Source organism: Rhea americana, unplaced genomic scaffold, assembly GCF_003343005.1.
Source record: "Rhea americana isolate MKP2758 unplaced genomic scaffold, rheAme1 scaffold_780, whole genome shotgun sequence".
NCBI classification, from domain to species: Eukaryota; Metazoa; Chordata; class Aves; order Rheiformes; family Rheidae; genus Rhea; species Rhea americana.
In genome coordinates this window covers 5,263-22,636 of record NW_028186957.1, presented here as the reverse complement: position 1 = coordinate 22,636, position 17,374 = coordinate 5,263, and the positions used below count along the sequence as shown (strand labels likewise).

The following is a 17,374-nucleotide window of genomic DNA, read 5'->3' as shown; positions in this document are numbered from 1 at the left end:
TGCCCCGCCCGGCTCCGCGCAGGGCGCCGCCCGTCGGGGCGCGCCGCTCTCCGCCCCGGCAGCTCCTGCAGGCGTCCCGCCGCCCCGCAGGTCTCGGGCCGGCCTTCGGGGTGTCCGGCCGTCTGTCCAGGTGGCTACCTCTCGGTCAGGCTGTCTGTCCCTTGGGGGTGGCGGGCTATCTGTCGGAGAGGGGTGGGAGGGGTCTGTGTGTCCATCGAGGTGTCCGTCTTTCCATCCAAGTGTCCATTAGGGCATCTGTCTATCTGTCGGGGTGTCTCTCTGTCTGTTGGGGTGTCCAGCTATCCATTGGGGTGTCTGTCTGCCCCTCGAGGAGCCTATCTATCCATGGGGGGAGGACCCACCGGAGTGTCTGTCTGTCCTTCCAGGTGTCTGTTGGGGTATCTGTCTATCTGTCRGGGCATCTATCTTTCCATCTGTCTGTCCATCAATCTGTCAGCAAGTCCATCTGTCAGGGTGTCCATCTGTCCTTCATGGTGTCTGCCGAGGTGTCTGTYTATCTGTCAGGGTGTCTGTCTTTCCATCAGGGTGTCGATCAGGGCGTCCGTCTGTCCTTCAGCGTGTCCGTCGGGGTGTCCGTCAGGCCACCGCACTCTGACCCTCGCCATGTACACACCACTGCCCAAAAGGTACCGCCTCGTTCCCGTCCCCCCCACCCCTGCCCCCAGTCACTACCTCCCCCCCCGCTCACGGCCACCCCTCGCCCCCCGCAGCGGCTCCCCCTTTGGCCCCGCCGCCACCCAGCCCGGCCTGCACGTGTGGCGGGTGGAGAAGCTGCGGCCCGTGGCCGTGCCTGAGGCCGCCRCCGGCGTCTTCTGCTCGGGCGACTCCTACCTGGTGCTGTACAACGGCCCCGACGAGCGAGCCCAGCTGCACCTCTGGATCGGTGAGCTGCGGTGGCGTGGCGTGGCGTTGTGCAGCGTGGTGTGGCATGGCATGACATGGTGTCGCATGGCATGGCCGGACATGATGTGACATGGCATGGCATGGCGCAGTGTGGCGTGGCATGGCGTGACATGGTGTGGTGCGGCGTGGCGTGGCACGGTGTGGTGTGGCTTGGCGTGACATGGCATGGTGTGGTGTGGCACGGCATGGCACAGCACGGCATGGCAACGTGGCGCGCTCAGGAGACCTCCACCACCCACTCCCACCACCTCCCCCCCCCAGGGCGGGACTCGTCGCCGGACGAGCAGGGGGCCTGCGCCCTGCTCTCCACTCAGCTGAATGCGCTGCTGGGCGAGCGCCCCGTGCAGTACCGCGAGGTGCAGGGCAACGAGTCCGACGTCTTCATGGAGTACTTCCCCCGCGGCGTTAAGTACCAGGTACGGAGCCCCGGCCATCCCGCCAGCTGCTCGGCAACTTCCWTGGGTGCTTGGCATCCCTGGTGGGTGCTTGGCATCCTCCACGGGTGGCCATCATCCTTGCTGGGTGCTCAGCCTCCTCACTAGGTGCTCAGCCTCCTCACTGGGTGCTTAACATCCCTGGTGGGTGCTTAGCATCCTTGATGGGTGCTATTCATGCCCACCAAGGTGCTCAGCATCTCCATTAGGTACTTGGCATCCTCCATGGGTGCTCAGCATCCCCACTGGGTGTTCAACATCTTTGCTGGGTGCTCAGCATCCATGCTGGATGCTCAGCATCATCAACGGGTGCTCAGTATCCCCTATGGTGCTCGGCATCCCTACCAGGTACTCAGCACCCTTGCTGGGTGCTGAACATGCCTAGTCAGTGCTCACCATCTCTTCTGGATGCTCAGCATTCCTGCTGGGTGCTCAGCCCATCTGCCGGGAACTCGGCATCCTTACAAGGTGCTTGGCATCCTCGATGGGTGCTCAGCATCATTTATGGGTCCTCAGCATCCCTGCTGRGTGCTGGGCATCAATGATGGGTGCCCAGCACCTCCATCAGGTGCTGGGCATCACGAAGGCTGCTGGGCATCCCTACTGGGTGCTCAGCATCCTTGATGGGTGCTTGGCATCCCTGGCCGGGTGCTCAGCATCTGCCCCGTGCCCCCAGGAGGGCGGCGTGGACTCRGCATTCAGGAGCACACACCCGGCCACCGCCTCGGACCCCGTGCGCCGCCTCTACCAGGTGAAGGGCAGGAGGAACATCCGGGCCAGCGAGCGGGACCTCAGCTGGGCCAGCTTCAACACAGGCGACTGCTTCATCCTTGACCTGGGCAAGGTGGGTCCGGGGCCACCGGCACCGTGGTGCACCAGGCTGGGCCGGCTTGGTGACACCAGTCCCACTCCATGTTCCCCTAGAACATCTTCGTGTGGTGTGGGGCCAAGTCCAACGTGCTGGAGCGCAACAAGGCACAGGACCTGGCCGCTGCCATCCGGGACGACGAGCGACGCGGCAAGGCCCACGTGGAGGTCGTGGCTGATGGCGAGGAGCCCCCTGAGATGCTCCAGGTGCACTGGGCACASCGGGGTGGCAGCAGACCCAGGTGTCCCCACATGCTGGCCTTGGTGGCTTTAGGGTGTCCCCATTYTTCTCCCCTTCCAGTTGCTGGGTCCCAAACCCACCTTGCAGGAGGGCAGCCCTGAGGAGGATGTCATAGCTGACCAGAGGAACGCAGGAGCGGCTGTCCTCTACAAGGCTAGAATGTGGTGGCCCTGGAGGGGACACAGGGCTGGGCATGGCTAGGGAATGCCATGGTGGCCTTGGTGGGGATGTAGGGCAGGACAYGACTGGGTGATGCTGTGGTGGCCCTGTGGAGGATGTGGGGCTGGGCATGGCCAGGGGATGCCGTGGTGGCCCTGGGGGGGAGACATGAGGTTGAGCATGGCCAGGGGAGGACGTAGTGGCACTGGGAGGAGACATGGGGCTGGGCATGGCCAGGGGATGACATAGTGGCCATGGGGGGGGGCACGAGGCTGGGCACAGCCATGGGACACTACCAAGGTGTCCAGAGAGGCCGCCAGGCTAGGCCCAGCTGGGTGACATCATGGTGGTCCCACGGTGACGCCGCGGCCGCGAGCAGGTGTCGGACGCTACGGGGCGCATGGACCTGACCCAGGTGGCAACCAGCAGCCCCTTCAGCCAGACCCTGCTCTGCTCCGACGACTGCTTCGTGCTGGACAACGGTGCCTGCGGCAAGATCTTCGTGTGGAAAGGTGCCCGCTGCGGGTGGTGAGGGCAGGGGACGGGGGGGCCACCTTGAGGTGCCTCCCAGGTGCCCCGGGGCCAGCTCTGATGTCCCCCTCCACAGGGCGCAAGGCCAACGAGCAGGAGCGCCAGGCGGCCCTCAAGGTGGCCGAGCAGTTCATCGCCCGCATGGGCTACTCGCCCCGGACCCAGGTGGGTGCCGAGCTGGGGTGAGGGTGTCCATGGGGCCCAGCATGGCCATGGCACCCGTTCCTGTTGTGCAGGTGGAGATCCTGCCCCAGGGCCGCGAGAGCCCCCTCTTCAAGCAGTTCTTCAGCAGCTGGAAATGAGGGACCAGCCACCATGTGGGGCCACCAGTGCTGGGTCCAGGACAGCAACGCCTCTTCCCCTGCTCTGTGCTGGCATCTTCTGCATGCTCATGCTGTCTCCATGCCTGTGCTATCTCCACACCATCTCCATGCCTGTGCCATCTCCACACCATCTCCATGCCTGTGCTGATGCTGTGCCCGTGCCACCCTCAAGCCCACGCCATCTCCATGCCCGTGCCGTGCCCACGCCATGCCCATCCCCACACCATGTCCATGCCATCCCCACGCCCATGCTTTGCTCACGCCACCCCTCCCATGCCTTCACCATGTCCGTGCCCACCCCATGCCCATGCCAGCTCCATGCCYGTGCCATCGCCCTCATCCTGCACCCAGGCCCTGGTGAATAAAGAAGCAGTTCTGAGTCCTGCGTCTTGCTGCTCTGGGACCGGGGCCGGCCCTGGGGACAGCAGGGGACACAGCAGGGCTGGGGACAAAGAGGTCCCCGAATGTGCTCAGCACCTTGGCGGATCCTGAACGCGATGGAGCCGGAAGCTCCACGCAGCCTCCGGGATGATTTTCCTGGCTTAAAAACCTCCTTGCCCAAAGCAAATCCCAACTCCCTCCCGAAAGTCCCTTGGCTCCATCACGGAGCTGGACGCCCGATGCGACATTTTTGGCAAAACGGGAAGAGAAGGAGAAAAAAGAAAAGAAATACATATATATATAGCAAAAGCAGTAAGAGAGAAGAACCAAGGGACCAGATTTTGGGAAGTGCTGAGCTGGACAGGGTGGGCAGCTTGTGTGCTGGTGCACGAGCACCTGGACCACTGGCGTCTTTTTAAGGAAGAAAATTAACCCCCCCCCCAAACCCATGATTTCTAAAGCGGCGCCGAGGGAAAAAAAAAAATCAAACCACAAAAGGCCGAGGGAGGGTTGCGACAGCCGGACTGGGCTCTTCCTTGTTCACAGTGAATTTTGGGGGTGACGGAGGGGAGATGGATCCTGCGCTCRCACCAGGAGCTTCCCATTTTAAAAAGAAACCCCCAAACCAACCCCCCCACACCCCAAGAACCTCAAAACACTTTGGCCTTGCTTGATCGCCCCTGCACCGAAGCTTGCCCGCACCCCGCGCAAAGCCCCGAAGCATCGCCCTGGGGAGCGGGAAGGACTGAGAAACCCTCTCCAGCTAGCGACAGCGGGGAGAAAAGGGAAAAAAACCCTCCTTCCTTAAAAAAATAAAGGGGAATAAGGAGCTGCCCTGGGGGCCGGCGCGGCCCCTAGCTGTGTTTTGGGGGGTGGGGGGCTCCGAGGGCAGGCTGCGGTACTTGGCCGCGGTCCCCGTTCGGATGTACCGCTTGGGAGCCCGCCGGTGGGTTTTGGGGGAGAGCAGCGCCCCGGCTCGGCCCCGGTGCCRGCAGAGCGGGGCAATGGCACTTCACTTGGGGGGGGATAAAAGAAAAGAAAAAAAGATTTTTTAAAAAATAAAAAAAAAGAAAGAAAAGCCACACGCGGCTTGGCGGAGTCGGGGTCGGAAGCCGGCGTTTCGGGGGCCGGGGTGCGAGCGGCTCCCGCCGCTCTCTTACTCTATCAGTTCCACGTAGTTGGCGGGGAACATGCCGAAGTGGCCGTCGGGCCCGTAGCCGCGCCACCAGCCTTCGTCGATCATCTCGATGTTGGTGATGATGTTCTCCGGGTCGAAGGAGATCTCAGTGTCGTCGGCTGAAAGGGGAGGGAAACGCGGCRGGGGGGAAAGAGCGTCAAAAAGCCGCCCCAGCGCTGCTGGTGACCCCCCACCCCAGGGACGTCTCGGGGCCGGGGACGTCCCCCCTCGCCGCCAGCCAGCCAAGGGGGTCGAAGCCACCCTCGGTTTCCCAACCCAGCCAGCTTCCCTCGGGCCGCATCCCCGCCGGAGCCTTCTGCCTCTCCGCAGCCCACCGGCGTTTTTAAGGCGAGGGGAAACTGCGGCGGTTTCAGCTCCGCCGCCGTCGAACGCGAACTAAAGGCCGCGAAGATCCGGCCAAAAAGAGGCAGAGGAGGGAAGCGGCGTCGAGGGAGCGGAAGGGAAAGACGTCGGGTTCCCGCGCTTGCTTTCGCTGCTCCGGATCTGATGCTCCAGCAGCTCCGCGACGCGTCTTCCTTCGGGCTTTAGCCAGGGGAACGGGCCGGAGGCAGCAAACGCACACGCGTGTGCATCCCGTTTCGGGGCAACCCAAACCCCGGGAAACCAGGGGAAAAACCGAAAGCCCGGAGGTCCTACCGGCTTGATAGTCGTAGAGCGCCCGAGCGCACAGCCCCTTCCCCGTCAGGTCCGGCGTCTGCTGGTACTCGGCAGGATACTCGTACTTGGCACCGTCACCCTGCTCCTAAAGGACGGGGAGAGGCAAAGAAGGGCGTCAAGGTGGGGGGCGAAATGCCGGCGCCGGGCGCCGCTCCCTTGCCAACACATCCTTGGCAAAACTCAGAGCGACGTTTTCTACATCACCGCACCCAGAAAAAAGAATACTAAACCTAAAACCGGAACCAGACAACCCTTCCGGAAGCTGATGCACATCCTTTGGGATTTTAACTGCAGATAGTGGTTCCTTACCCCCGCTTTTAAGCCTGTTTCCTGTTTAAGCTGGACAAGCTCCAAAGTCAGATTTTCTGAGCAACCCACGCTAGGTTACTGATGCGACTGCAAGGCTACTTATTTCTGCACCGACCCCATCTCCCGGTCGTTGCAAAGAAAACCTGCAACCTCTTCGAGGAAGGCATCGATACCGGGCGACAGAGCGATCCCAAAGGGATTCTCTCCGGCCACCCTTCCGATGCAAAACACGTCCCCTCGTTACTACTTTGGGACCTCAAGCCGTTTTAAAACCGGCTGGCTTTTTACCTCTGTTTTGTCTGGAAAGGCTTAGGGCTTATGCAATCGTACAGCGCATCGCCCGTTCCTTTTGAATTGGCTGGACCCTTGCAGATGAATTCAACAACTAGAGAATAAAGTGTGTCTGAAGTGTTTACAGTTATGTGGGTGGCTGAAAAGTGGGGAGAAAGCCAAGCRGCTACCACATCCCCCAAGGGAAATAGTGTAGCATGACCCAAGCCCGTCACTAGACGCTGGCGAATCTGACAGAGCRCGCTGAGAACAGCCAGGTTTTTTTGGCAGCGCTCTTCGTGGACGTGCCCGTTCGGAGCAGGGACTGCAAATGCGCTAGAGAGAGTCTCCGCTCTTCACCCCTCCTCAAGGGCTTCAAGGGAACGTGCAGTAAAACCCAGCCCGAGAAACCACACGGTCTAGATGAGGGGATCGATAAATGGGGCTCAGCGTCAGCAGCTCTCGTCGTTGGCGTTTGGACATGACGCAAGAGGCTCTGAGCGCCGGTCGGAAGGTACATCTCTACGCAAAGAGATGATTTGCTTAGAAGGGGGTTCAAGACTTTACACAGAGTCCTAAAAGATGGGGTAAAGCCACGCTCCTCTGCACAAGGACCCCGGTGAGTCCTTTACGCGCCCCGACATCCTCCCCTGCGTACCACCACCAACCTGAGGAGGTTCTTCGTAGATGGCCGCGTCGTCGGGCGGCTCCTCGTACAGGTCTGCCTCTTCCGCRTGGGAAACCGGCACGCTCGGACTGTACCCGGCGTCTTGCCCTGCGAAGAGACGCGCAGTGTCTCACGAGAGTGAACCTGCCACCAAAACTTCTCGCTGTCTCTACCACCAGGCTGAGGAGCCACGAAACCTCACGAACGAGCCGGACGTTCACTRCGCGCTGCCTGGGTCTCCTGCCTCACAGAGGGGACGAGTTCRTCGAGCACAAACGCAGAGAGAGGGAGAATACGGATTGAGGGAAAGCTAAGAAGGACGAAGGAGAGATCCAGGATCTCYGAGGGGAAAGAGAATACGTTTGTCCAAGATGAACTTATGAATCAGGGCTTTTTTTTCTGCCAAACAATCCTCCCTGTCCCAAAATGCAGAAGACAAACTAACGGCTGCTTTGCGGTGAGCATCAGACTAGATGGAGAAGGGTTGGCTCTATCCTTTCCGCCTTCCAGAATCTCCGGACAAGAGCAGCATCTAGTGGCGACTGAGACCCAAGGGCAGCCGGAGCTCAGCAGTCCCCAGTCTCGTCCCTGTGACCTAGTGGCTGAGGCTGGTGGTGGAGAGCACAACGTTGCTGAGAAAGCAGCAACAGGCCAGTCTGAAACAACGCTGGGTTTGTTTCGCCAAAGGGGATTCGTTGCAGGCTGAAGCGTTTTGCTGAAGCAATCCTACAGAAGGGCTCAGGTCTTTGGGTTTTAACCGCCTACATTTGAGAAACGGGCAAAAGACAGCTCAGAGAGGCCATCTGCTCGCTCCCACCCAACACAAAGCTCCAGAGCCGCCTTAGGACAGAGCGCAGCGAGCAGCCCGCCTAGCTGGGGCATTAAAGCTAGCAGGGACATTAAACCACGCAGCTCTCCTAGGAGAAGAGGGACCCACAGACCAGGCCTGCCCAGCGACTCTACCCACACGTGACCCGCGGCACGTTAGGAGACCTTCTGGATACAACCAGCCCTTCTCCAGACTTACTCTTCACGCCCCAACCACCTGCGATGCTAGAAAGGGGACAGGGCATCCCACYGCACGCAGGGAAAGCTCTCAGCAACCTTGCTGCCACGCAAAGACCCTGCTCTTTCCAGCCCCCGGGGCACCCCAGCGCTGGGAGAGAGGGCAGCAACACCCGGGGAGATGGAGYGGGCTGGGGCGCAGCACCCACTTGCAGCCCGCGGAGCGGCGTGCCCTGCTTGAAGAGCGCCTGAAAATCCTCTAGCCTCTACTGCAGCGCTTGAACTCAACCCCAACYACCTGCCCAAACCAACTACGAGTGCTAGAGCCGACTGCTGAGTATGAAGCTTCAAAGCTCCGTCCTTCGGTTTTGCAACGAGAGGTTTGGACAGGGCGCGCACGGTCCGTAGGGCTGAATCTCACCGTTTCAGCCAGGAGATGCTCTCATCCCCTTGGCTGCAGAATCTCCTAGCAAGTCCGAGAGGGAAATCAAGGGACCTCTTCYCCAGGCAGCAATAACGCCTCATTTTCCAGTTTCAGGATGGCTGTCAGACCTGACAGGTCCCTCTGGCTTGAGAGAAAACCCGCAGAGTCTCTGGCCTAAACAGRATTTGTTCTCGCCCTACTGAAGCACGCAAACACTGGGAAGAAGAGCAAAGTTGCAGAGTGACCCGGACATTTCCAGGTCCTACCTGAAGGAGCAAAGCCCACAGCCCAAAGCAACGCACCTGCTGCGGCTCCCGGAGAGGCCGGAGGAGTCTCCCGAGCGGAGGGGTGGGCAAAGGAGGGCGACGGAGCGTCCCGCGCGGCCGACGAGACGGGGGAGGCAGGCGGCGGCGGCGCCGAGTTGGGCTCCTTCTGCAGGAAAGGGCTGCGCAACTTGCCTGGGAAAGAAGTCGGACGGCCTAAATGAGCTCGGGCATTTTGGCTCGCGAGGGCAACGCCGCCCTGCTCTTYGGCGGAGTCGCCCGGGCAGCAGGCAAAAAGAAAAAAAACAGAGAAAAAGAAATCGCTGCGGCCCTATCGCAAACCTAAAAGCACTTGTTCTAATCTGGTTCRGGCTGCTTTCCAGGGGCCGAAGCTAACCGAGGCGGAGACACGCATTCAGGTGCGCCACGTGTTCTCAGCAACTTCCTCGACTACGGTTTTGGCTTTCGTTTTCCCAGCTGCCTGGTTTACGTCTGGAACGTCAGACTGGCGTGCAGACCCGCTGGGTTCAAATCCCAGCGCAAAAAGAAAACTTTTAGAAAAAAAGTGAAATTTATGGCAGCTGGGATAGGTTACAAGAGCGGTTCCTTTCTGGATTTGGCAAAAATAATTATAATTTAAATCTGTTTAATTTGCATTAATGAAAAATAAAGTTTAAGCTTCTAGCAGTGGAGCCCAAGAGCAGAAGACTTCAGTTGTGGCGGTTAAAATCTCGCGCAGTCCGCAAGCGGAGAAAAACATCCGGCACCCATGGTGCAGAGCACAAGGTGTGATGAGAGCCGTCAGTGCTCAGCTCCTGGGCAACGCCRGCATCCCAGACCCGTGCTGCCAAACCCCGCGTTATCAGCCCAGCCTCGGGAGCACCCTCTGTGCCCGGATTTATGGGGCGTCGAGACGTTTCTCCCCCGCAGGAGCCGCTTCCCGGATTCTCCGGTGGCCGGCACGGGGCCCCGCTCGGCGCCGTTCCCTACCTGGCTGGGAAGCCGTCGCCGCCTCCGCAGGCGYGGACCTCTCTCTCTGCTTGAAGATGTCCCGGGGGTTCACGGACCTCTGCGCTATCAGCGACGCAGCCTCCTGCGACGAAGGAAAGCGCCCGGGGCCCCCAGGTCAACCCGAGCGACGCCTCGGCGCGGGAGCTGAGCCCGCGCGGCAGCCGTCACGGACRGGGCAAAGCACCCGAGCTCCTCGCCGACCTACCTGGGCTTTCTCCACCGATTCGCTCCTCTTGAAGCCCTTCCGCTGCCTGGCCTCATACTCCTCCGCTTGCTCCTTCTGCGGTACAAGAGAGGGGCTGCTGCACCCACCGCAGGCACGATGGCGACCCCCCCCCCTTCCATCCATCCTCCGCGGCTGGAGAAATGGGAATAGAGACGCGGAGAGGCCCGGAGGAGCAGTGCGGGGCACCTGCCCGCGGCTCACGTCTCGCCTYGCAGGAGCGCGAACCGGCTGCTCGGCCCGGAAAGCCGCTCCGGCGGCGGAGCTCAGCTCCTCTCCGTCACGGGTGAGGAGCCTCGCCGAACGGGACAACGCCGAACCTCACCCATTGCTGCTGCTCCTTGTCCCTGTTCTCCGCTTCCTGCTGCTGCTGGAATCTCCTGGGGTGAGAAAAACCAAATTGCAGCTGACCAACAGGCAGGGCGAGCGGTTCCGCTCCGCCGAGCTCTGGGATCTCCCCGCAGCCACAGCTAYGCAGGGAAGACCAACCTTTCTCCTCCCGGAGGCAGCTAGCGAGGAAGGGCATTGCCCCTTGCCAGGAGATGTGCCGGGTCACCAAAGGCAACCAYCCTCTCTTTGGGCAGGAGGGAACGGCGATGAGAGAGGATCAGAGCAGCAGGAGCTGCTTTCAAAYGCTTTTAGAGAGGAACTGAACCAGGGAAGTTTCTTCCTTCAAGGGTACGGAAAAGAGCATCCGGCGCCGAGGGGCTGGGCAGATTTCCCCATCGGATCTCCTAACAGGAAGGCAGTGCCCGTTCCTGCTCGCAGAAGCGAGCTCCACGACCTAACAGGGCTCGCTCGGACGCCGCCAAGGGTCGGAGAGGAAGGAAACGAGCAGACGGAAGCACAACGCCTGTCTCCGCATGAGCCTCCCGCCCTCCACAGGGCACAGGACTTTACACCAGCCGGCCCCCGGCAGGCCACGAGTGGTGGTTTCAATGCCATCTTCCAGAAGCACACTGCAAAGTCGGGGGGAACTCGATCCTGGGCACAGGATCCAAGAGAGGGGGCTGGGACACTCCTGGGTGAATTGGACAAGCGTCCGAGCTCATCTGCAGTTCAGCCAAGAAGATATTCTCTCCATCTGAGGAACTTATTGGAGAAAACCCAGCCAGAAGTTCCCACGGACCCATGAGACCAGTAGTCCCACCAGGCCAAACCTCAACCACAACTCTAGAAAGACTAACGAACGCTAACGCAACTTGTTTTAATGCCACCTTCACGCAGGACCAGGTTGACATGCTGGTTGCACAGCACGTCGGGTCCTATCAAGAGGCTCGGATCAGCGGATTGAGGGTGCTGCAAGGCAGCGTGCTGCGGAGGCCAACAGGCTGAGCGTGCCTCAACGCAAGTCGAGCCTGGTCCCCCTGAACAGCTGCCACCTCAAAGGAGATTTCCTGGAACTGCAGCCAGGCAAGGCACCGGAGAAATTAGCCAAAAGCCAGAGCCGCCGCGCGGTGCGCGGACCCCATCGGSCACCGATCGGCGTTACCAACGCCCGCCTGCGCCAGGGACTCACTTCTGGGCCTCGATTTCATTGGACCTCGCTTTATATCTCTGCTCTCGGSTGGCTGCTTCCTGCAGCTCCCGCTCTCGACGCTCTCGTTCTAGCCTCTGACGCTCCTCTTCTGCTCTCCTTTTCTCCTCCAGCCGGCGGTTTTCCTCATCTTTCTAAGGGGAGACAAGCATCGGGTCGCGATTTCCACGCTGCCAGCTCCGTGAAGTCCCCACGGCTCTCTGCACGCCGGGCTGTGCCACCAGGCAGCACGGCAGATCTACGGGGCGATTCYGGAGGAGCGCGGCACCCTCTGCGCCGCGCTGCTGCCTCGTAAAACGACCCCCCCMGGTCCCGTCAGCTCGGTGGGAGCAGCTCTGCTTCCCGACGACCATCGCCCCAACCGCAAAGGCGGCCAGCGGGGAGGTAAAGCCAGGACGGCCCGAGCCGCGCTGGAGACCTGAGGCCACGAGAGGAGAGAAACCGAGAACTTCTCCCGGAAGGAGAAGCTGCTTTCAGCAAGTTCCTATTACGCAGTTTTGAACGGCCTCCTCTCTAGGGAGAGCAACAGCTTCTTGCTCCCAGGAGCTGGAAGCTCTCGGCGGTGAGCCAGGAGAGCCCAAACCCGGAGAGAAGAGAAAAATCCTCAGCTAAATCCGAACACCTTGTCTCCCTCATGCCTTGCCACCGAAGAAAAGCCGCGGCACTCACCTCAGCTTTAGCCCAGAAATTGTCTTTATTGACTCTCTTGATTTCGGACATGGCGTTTGTCTTCTGATAGACRGAGCCCTGGAGGGACGGGGAGAAAAAGGCACACGTGAGCGCGATCACAAGCCGGCTGGCGAGGTAGCCCTCTGCCTTCAGCCTCGCTCCGCGGAGACGTGTCCCCAAAGCTTCCTGATGAAGCCACTGCRGGAGGGCCAGACCCTCTCCCCCTTTTCCTGGCAAGGGGCGCCCAGCCCTGGGGCGATCTGCAGCTCCGCAGAGCTAAGAGCCTGAGTTGAGCACAGAAAAGTGCATTTTATAAAGGCAAAACGAGGCAGGACAGAGGCCAAAAGTGCCCAAATGGGAAAGGACCAAGCCCGATAAACACGCGCTGGAGGAGCACGGCTTTGCCGTGCGACGGGATCAATAGAAGGCATTTAGCAACGAAAGGAAAAGAGATATTTTGTGATAAAAGAATGTAACTGCAAAACCAACTCTCTCCCAACACAAGGCTGAGATGCGTAGCTTGGTTTGGCAGMGCCCATGTCTCTTTTTAAAGTTGCTATAAATTGATGCTTTACCCTAGACTTTAAACAAAGACTGGCCAAAACCCAAAGATTTGCACGTTACCAAGAACGGGGACTTCCAAAGCTCGGTTTCATCTTGCCTCAAGCGAAAAAAATGAGGTTGCTAAACTGCAGAGGAGGTCAAGCCAGAGCAGCCAGCAAAGAAGTGATCAGGACGTACCGAAACCTGGCATCGTTGCACCAAAACAGGGCAAGGAGGAGAACGCGGGTCTTGCGCAGCTCAGGTTTGCTCTCTGCCCACACTTCAGAGCAGGGCCAAGTGAGTCAGAACTAGACACATTTGTAAGCGACTTTCTCCCTTGCACAGCTGAGAAATCACTTTTTTTGTGTGTGTGTGCATTTGTATTTTAAAAAAAAATCTTCCTACAAAACATTTCCATACTGACAGAAAGGAAGTTTGGGGAAGTTTTCCATATTGACAGAAAGGGGACACTTCACCTGTGTCCAGGTGCAGGAGTACTCCCACCATCCCAGGGCATGCTCAGCTCAGTTCTCCTGCTCTGATTCACTCCAGAAGGAGCCAGAGAAAGAAAATAGCCCTGGGCAAAATGAGCCAGGCTTCTGCTGCCATGTCAAAGAACACGGAGGCCTTTTCACCCCATCGCTGCGGRGTCAAGGCTGCCCCAGGTACTGCATGGCCCTACCGACTGCTGCAGGCAGCTCTCCAGCGGCACCTGTGAAAGCTCCCAGGCAACAAACTCACCACCGGAGCTTGAGGGCCTGAATCCTGGAACTTGCTGGTTTCTTTGTGGAAGTTGTAGTTTGCCCCGGAAGCCTTGGCAACCTTCTCCATGATGAGTTCGGGCTCCACGTCCTCCTCGGCACGAGCGTTTATGGTCACATGAGCCCCCTGAGCACAGAAAAARGGAGGAGAGGTGACTCCAGAGGCCACTGAATCCACAATCGTGACTTTGCCAGGTCCCAGCTGTGCTCCTGGAGGTCCTGAACGAAGGAAAAGGGTTTAAGTGTCAAAGGGAGGTCACCAATCACTGCTAGCTCTAACATTTCCACTCAACYGAGTTACAAGCTACGTGGAGTTAACTAACTTGGCTCCATTTGGAAAGACCAAAGGAAGGAAGGGCCTGGAGAGGCAGCAGCATTTCAAGAGAAACGATAATACCTCCATGGCTCCTCTTTGCTCCTTTCCTGGTGCAAAAGACACTAAAAGCCAAGGCTACTGCTTTTGGAGCATCTAATAAGACAGCCAAAGCTGAGGGCAACGTTCCCAAACCTCTCCTCGCCACGATGCCGCTCGAAAGCGGGCTCCTCTTTGGAGCAGCACAAACCATGCGGTTTGGCAGCACAAACACCGATTTGGGGAGGGGTAACGAAAAGGTGTAACGAAAAGACGAACAGACCTTTAAGAAGTTTGCTACAGTGCTGACGTGGTTGGCGCAGGCTCCTTTTCTTATGTCATTCACACCTTCACCAGTCTGCAAAAAGAAACCATCCAGACCTCCTTACTGGAAAAAGTCCCGTCCCAGACTACTTTCACAGCAGCAGTGCTCCGGTCTAGGCCTGACCGTAACGCTAGCCAAGCTGAGGGCTCCGGCGAGGCCGCCGCTCGGAGCAAGGTTAGGGCATGAGGCAGGACGCAGAGGATGGGATCCGACCCTGGCGCCTGCAGCCTCCCTCGGCYGCCCCGCCGATCTGCAGAGCTACCAGCCGCGTGCTGCGGCAGGAGCTAAAACGATACAGAGCTGCAGCAAGCACTGCCCRGAGGGAAGCCACCGGTCCCCTGCCAAGGGACGACGGCTGCATGACAAGAGAGCACCAGGCTCCTGCTGATCTTCAAATAGTTCGTTCAGCCTGTTCCAAACAGGTCCTTTCAGTCATTTATAGACCTCTWAGAGCAGACAGCAGCCACAGCAATGGACATGATACATCTCAGTATTACAACTTGGTGGAGGGTTTCAATGTGTTGGCTGCTGAGCACGTGGCAGCTACAATTCAGGAGACAACTGAAAGGAGAAACATTTACTTACAGCAGGTCCCCCCTGTGAAAGAAGAAGGTCCCTCCCCACTCACCCAGTTGATGAGGACGTATTTGGGCAGGCCGGAGTTGGGGTCCTTCACCCTACAGAAGGCGTACATCACCTTCCCGCTGTTGAGCTCCTCCACCATCTCCTCCAGGCCACCATCTGTCCCAGGAGAGAAAGCAGAAGGGAGGGTGAAGCAAGCAGACGTAGCCCTTGCCAACACAGCGGAGCTTCAGGCAAGCACCGGGGAAGGGGACAAACCACAACGACTTATCTCACGGCATCTCAAGGCAGCCGGTGTGGCGAGAACGGCCGAGCCCGTGAAGGTCGCAGCCTCCCAGCTGCTGGCTCGCTGGAGACTTTTGCTGTTTGTGTGACCAAGCCCAGGGGCATTAGGACCTGTCCTGCTCTAAGAGTACGATCAACCGATGCCAAACACCTCTTATCACRTGTTTTCCCTACTCCTCCCCTTAGCTTCTCATTTGCATGTGATCTGAGCCTCAGCCTGCTCTCATGCACACCCCCATCTCCAGCAGCCTTTGCAGCGAGAGTTTCTCTTCCTCAAAAAGGACATAGTCAGGACCTTGGCTGCTATGCGTACTCAAAGCTCTTGGGTCCAGAACAGCGACTCAAGCGAAGGTGTAGAAAAGCAAATGCAGAGGTCACGCGCTTCGGGCTAGAGACGTTCACGCGCCCATCAAAGCCGGAGCAGATGGCTACAAACTCTGCCCGCAAGTTCTTACACGAAACCATGCTGCAGGATCTTCCAGCGAGCGCCTCCGCGGCRAATAAAAAATAAAAATAAGGACTCAGTGGGAGTCCTGCTGCTGGTCCCAGCAGGATCAGAGCGGTCTCGAGAAGCTGCGGAGGGATGAGCTCCGCTCAGTTTTGAAAGCCTCGGCACAGAGGTTGAGCAAGACGGGCGAGCGCAAAGGCCCGGCTGGAAAGCGCTACATTGCACCACTGCCCACAGCGTCGCTCCCTCTCAAACGGCATGCCAAAACAAACGCGCAGAAAAGGAGGGGAAACACAGAAACAGGCGCTCTCATTTCAAAAAAATTCCGGCAAAGATTCCTGCTACAACCTCACTTTGTTCTGACTCCTAAACTACTGGAAAACAAACCCTCGCTTACCCCCAAACACTGGTAGCAATTTCATGCAGCCGCACTGCAGCAGGATCGTTTTCTCCTCCATAATTAAATATTTACGTTCGGTCTCTAAATTCGGCACAGCGATTTCCAAGGCCAAGCCCGACCGAAAAGTTTAAGCCTGAAAGACTGATGGGAAACCCTCGCTACGGAGACCGACCTTCCCAGGGCGACATTCCCGCAGGTTTGCGTCTTTGCCGGGTCAATGTTTATCTGGAGGGACGGGACGGGAAGCACCCAGCTCTGCGGAGACCTCGGGGCTCCGACCAACACCGAGCGCGGCACCGACGGCGCCGTGTCCGCCTCCCATCCGGATTACAAACCTCACGGCGCCGGGTTGGGGCTGAGCAAAAAGCCTTAGCGCCCAAGCCCACGCGGCTCGCTCGACCCTGCAAAGCTGCATCGGCCCCCGAAACATCTCACCTAAGCCCGGCCAGGCAGCAAAGTGCTGGGCGAGCTGCCGAACGCGCCGGCGGCTGCGGGGGGGGGGGGAGAAACACACTTGCAAGCTCGCAAGGAAACCAGGGAGGGAGCAGAGCCGAGCGCTGAAGGATGCAAATCCAGAGAGCAAAGAAACCTGCCTGGGTGTGCAGCCTTTCAACAGCTTCAGCTTTACGCTAAGAAGTGCGTGTGTGGGAACCAGCAACCAGATATAAAAAGTCCCATAAAGCAGGGAATGAAAGAAAAGATGCTTTATCAGCTGCAAGCTGAAATTGCCGGCAGGAGAAGCCAAGCTTTGAAGCGCTCCACAGCGCTTTTTCACGTCGCGTTACCCTTGCTTGCGACCTAACACACGCTCTAAGGAAAAGAGGAAAAAGGTACAAGGGCCGAACTGGGCGTTCTTCGAGAAGAGGAAAATAAAAACACGGGGGAGGGAAGGAGAAGGAAGGACAGCGCCCGSCTCTCGAGCCCCTTCTCTATTTTCCGACGATTCCTGCTTCCCTCACTCAAAAATGTGCACAAATAAAATGAAATAAAATAAAATAAAATAAAAACCCCGCAGCAGCCTGCGTTCCCAGGTGCCCACTCTTGCCCTCTCCGCCGCCACTGAGAACGGGCTGCGAGGAGGGGGGGGGAATATCCCTTATTCCCAGCCCCGGAGCAAACGATCCCAAATCCGGGGCGCCGGACGCGCTCACCTCCGGAGCCCGCCACTCGCAGGTCATTGCTGTTGCCTTCATACGTAAACAGAGCCCTAAAATCAAGGCGGAAAAGGTTCGAGTCAGACGGGCCGTTTCCCCAGCTCCGCACAGCGCCGGGGACGGGGGGGCTCTGCGCTGCGCCCCCCACCCCCGCCCCCCCCGGCCTTTCCCGGCCTCTTCCCGCCCCGTTCCGTCGAGGATTTGCCCCGGCGCGCGGGATGCCGCCGGCACGCCACTCGCCAGCCCCAATCCTCCCGGACCCCCCACTTCCCTGCCCCAGAGACCCTCAGACTTCTCGTTCCCCCCCCCGTATACCCCCACAGCTCTTGGGGGTCTGATCCGCTCTACCCACCTCCTGTCCCCCCAAGTACCCCCCACCTTCATCCCCCCTATACGCCCATCTCCCCAAACAGCCCCTGTACCCCCCACAT

At 59.1% G+C, this 17,374-nt stretch overlaps 2 protein-coding genes across 3 annotated transcripts; one reads left to right on the top strand and one right to left on the bottom strand.

Moving 5' to 3' along the window:
* Positions 1-17: 17 nt before the first annotated feature.
* Positions 18-3,858, top strand: CAPG (capping actin protein, gelsolin like). 2 transcript variants are annotated; one of them, XM_085322523.1, is made up of 10 exons: positions 18-130; positions 546-647; positions 732-904; positions 1,186-1,340; positions 2,035-2,202; positions 2,283-2,432; positions 2,527-2,619; positions 3,005-3,137; positions 3,233-3,321; positions 3,393-3,858. In XM_085322523.1, exons 2-10 carry the CDS (start codon positions 625-627, stop codon positions 3,456-3,458), a joined length of 1,050 nt encoding a protein of 349 aa, XP_085178649.1. In that variant the 5' UTR covers positions 18-130; positions 546-624; the 3' UTR covers positions 3,459-3,858. The 2 variants fall into 2 exon arrangements, with proteins under 2 accessions (XP_085178649.1, XP_085178650.1); XM_085322524.1 differs by having other exon boundaries at positions 526-647.
* A 507-nt stretch (positions 3,859-4,365) lies between these two features.
* Positions 4,366-17,327, bottom strand: DBNL (drebrin like). Its single transcript, XM_085322522.1, has 14 exons — positions 17,296-17,327; positions 16,941-16,996; positions 14,703-14,815; positions 14,033-14,107; positions 13,378-13,524; positions 12,094-12,171; positions 11,407-11,558; positions 10,213-10,267; positions 9,870-9,944; positions 9,644-9,746; positions 8,693-8,848; positions 6,963-7,069; positions 5,695-5,800; positions 4,366-5,156 (listed from the first exon to the last, which is right to left on the bottom strand). The coding sequence occupies exons 1-14, from the start codon at positions 17,325-17,327 to the stop codon at positions 5,017-5,019; spliced, it is 1,395 nt and encodes a 464-aa protein (XP_085178648.1). The 3' UTR covers positions 4,366-5,016.
* Positions 17,328-17,374: the final 47 nt, after the last annotated feature.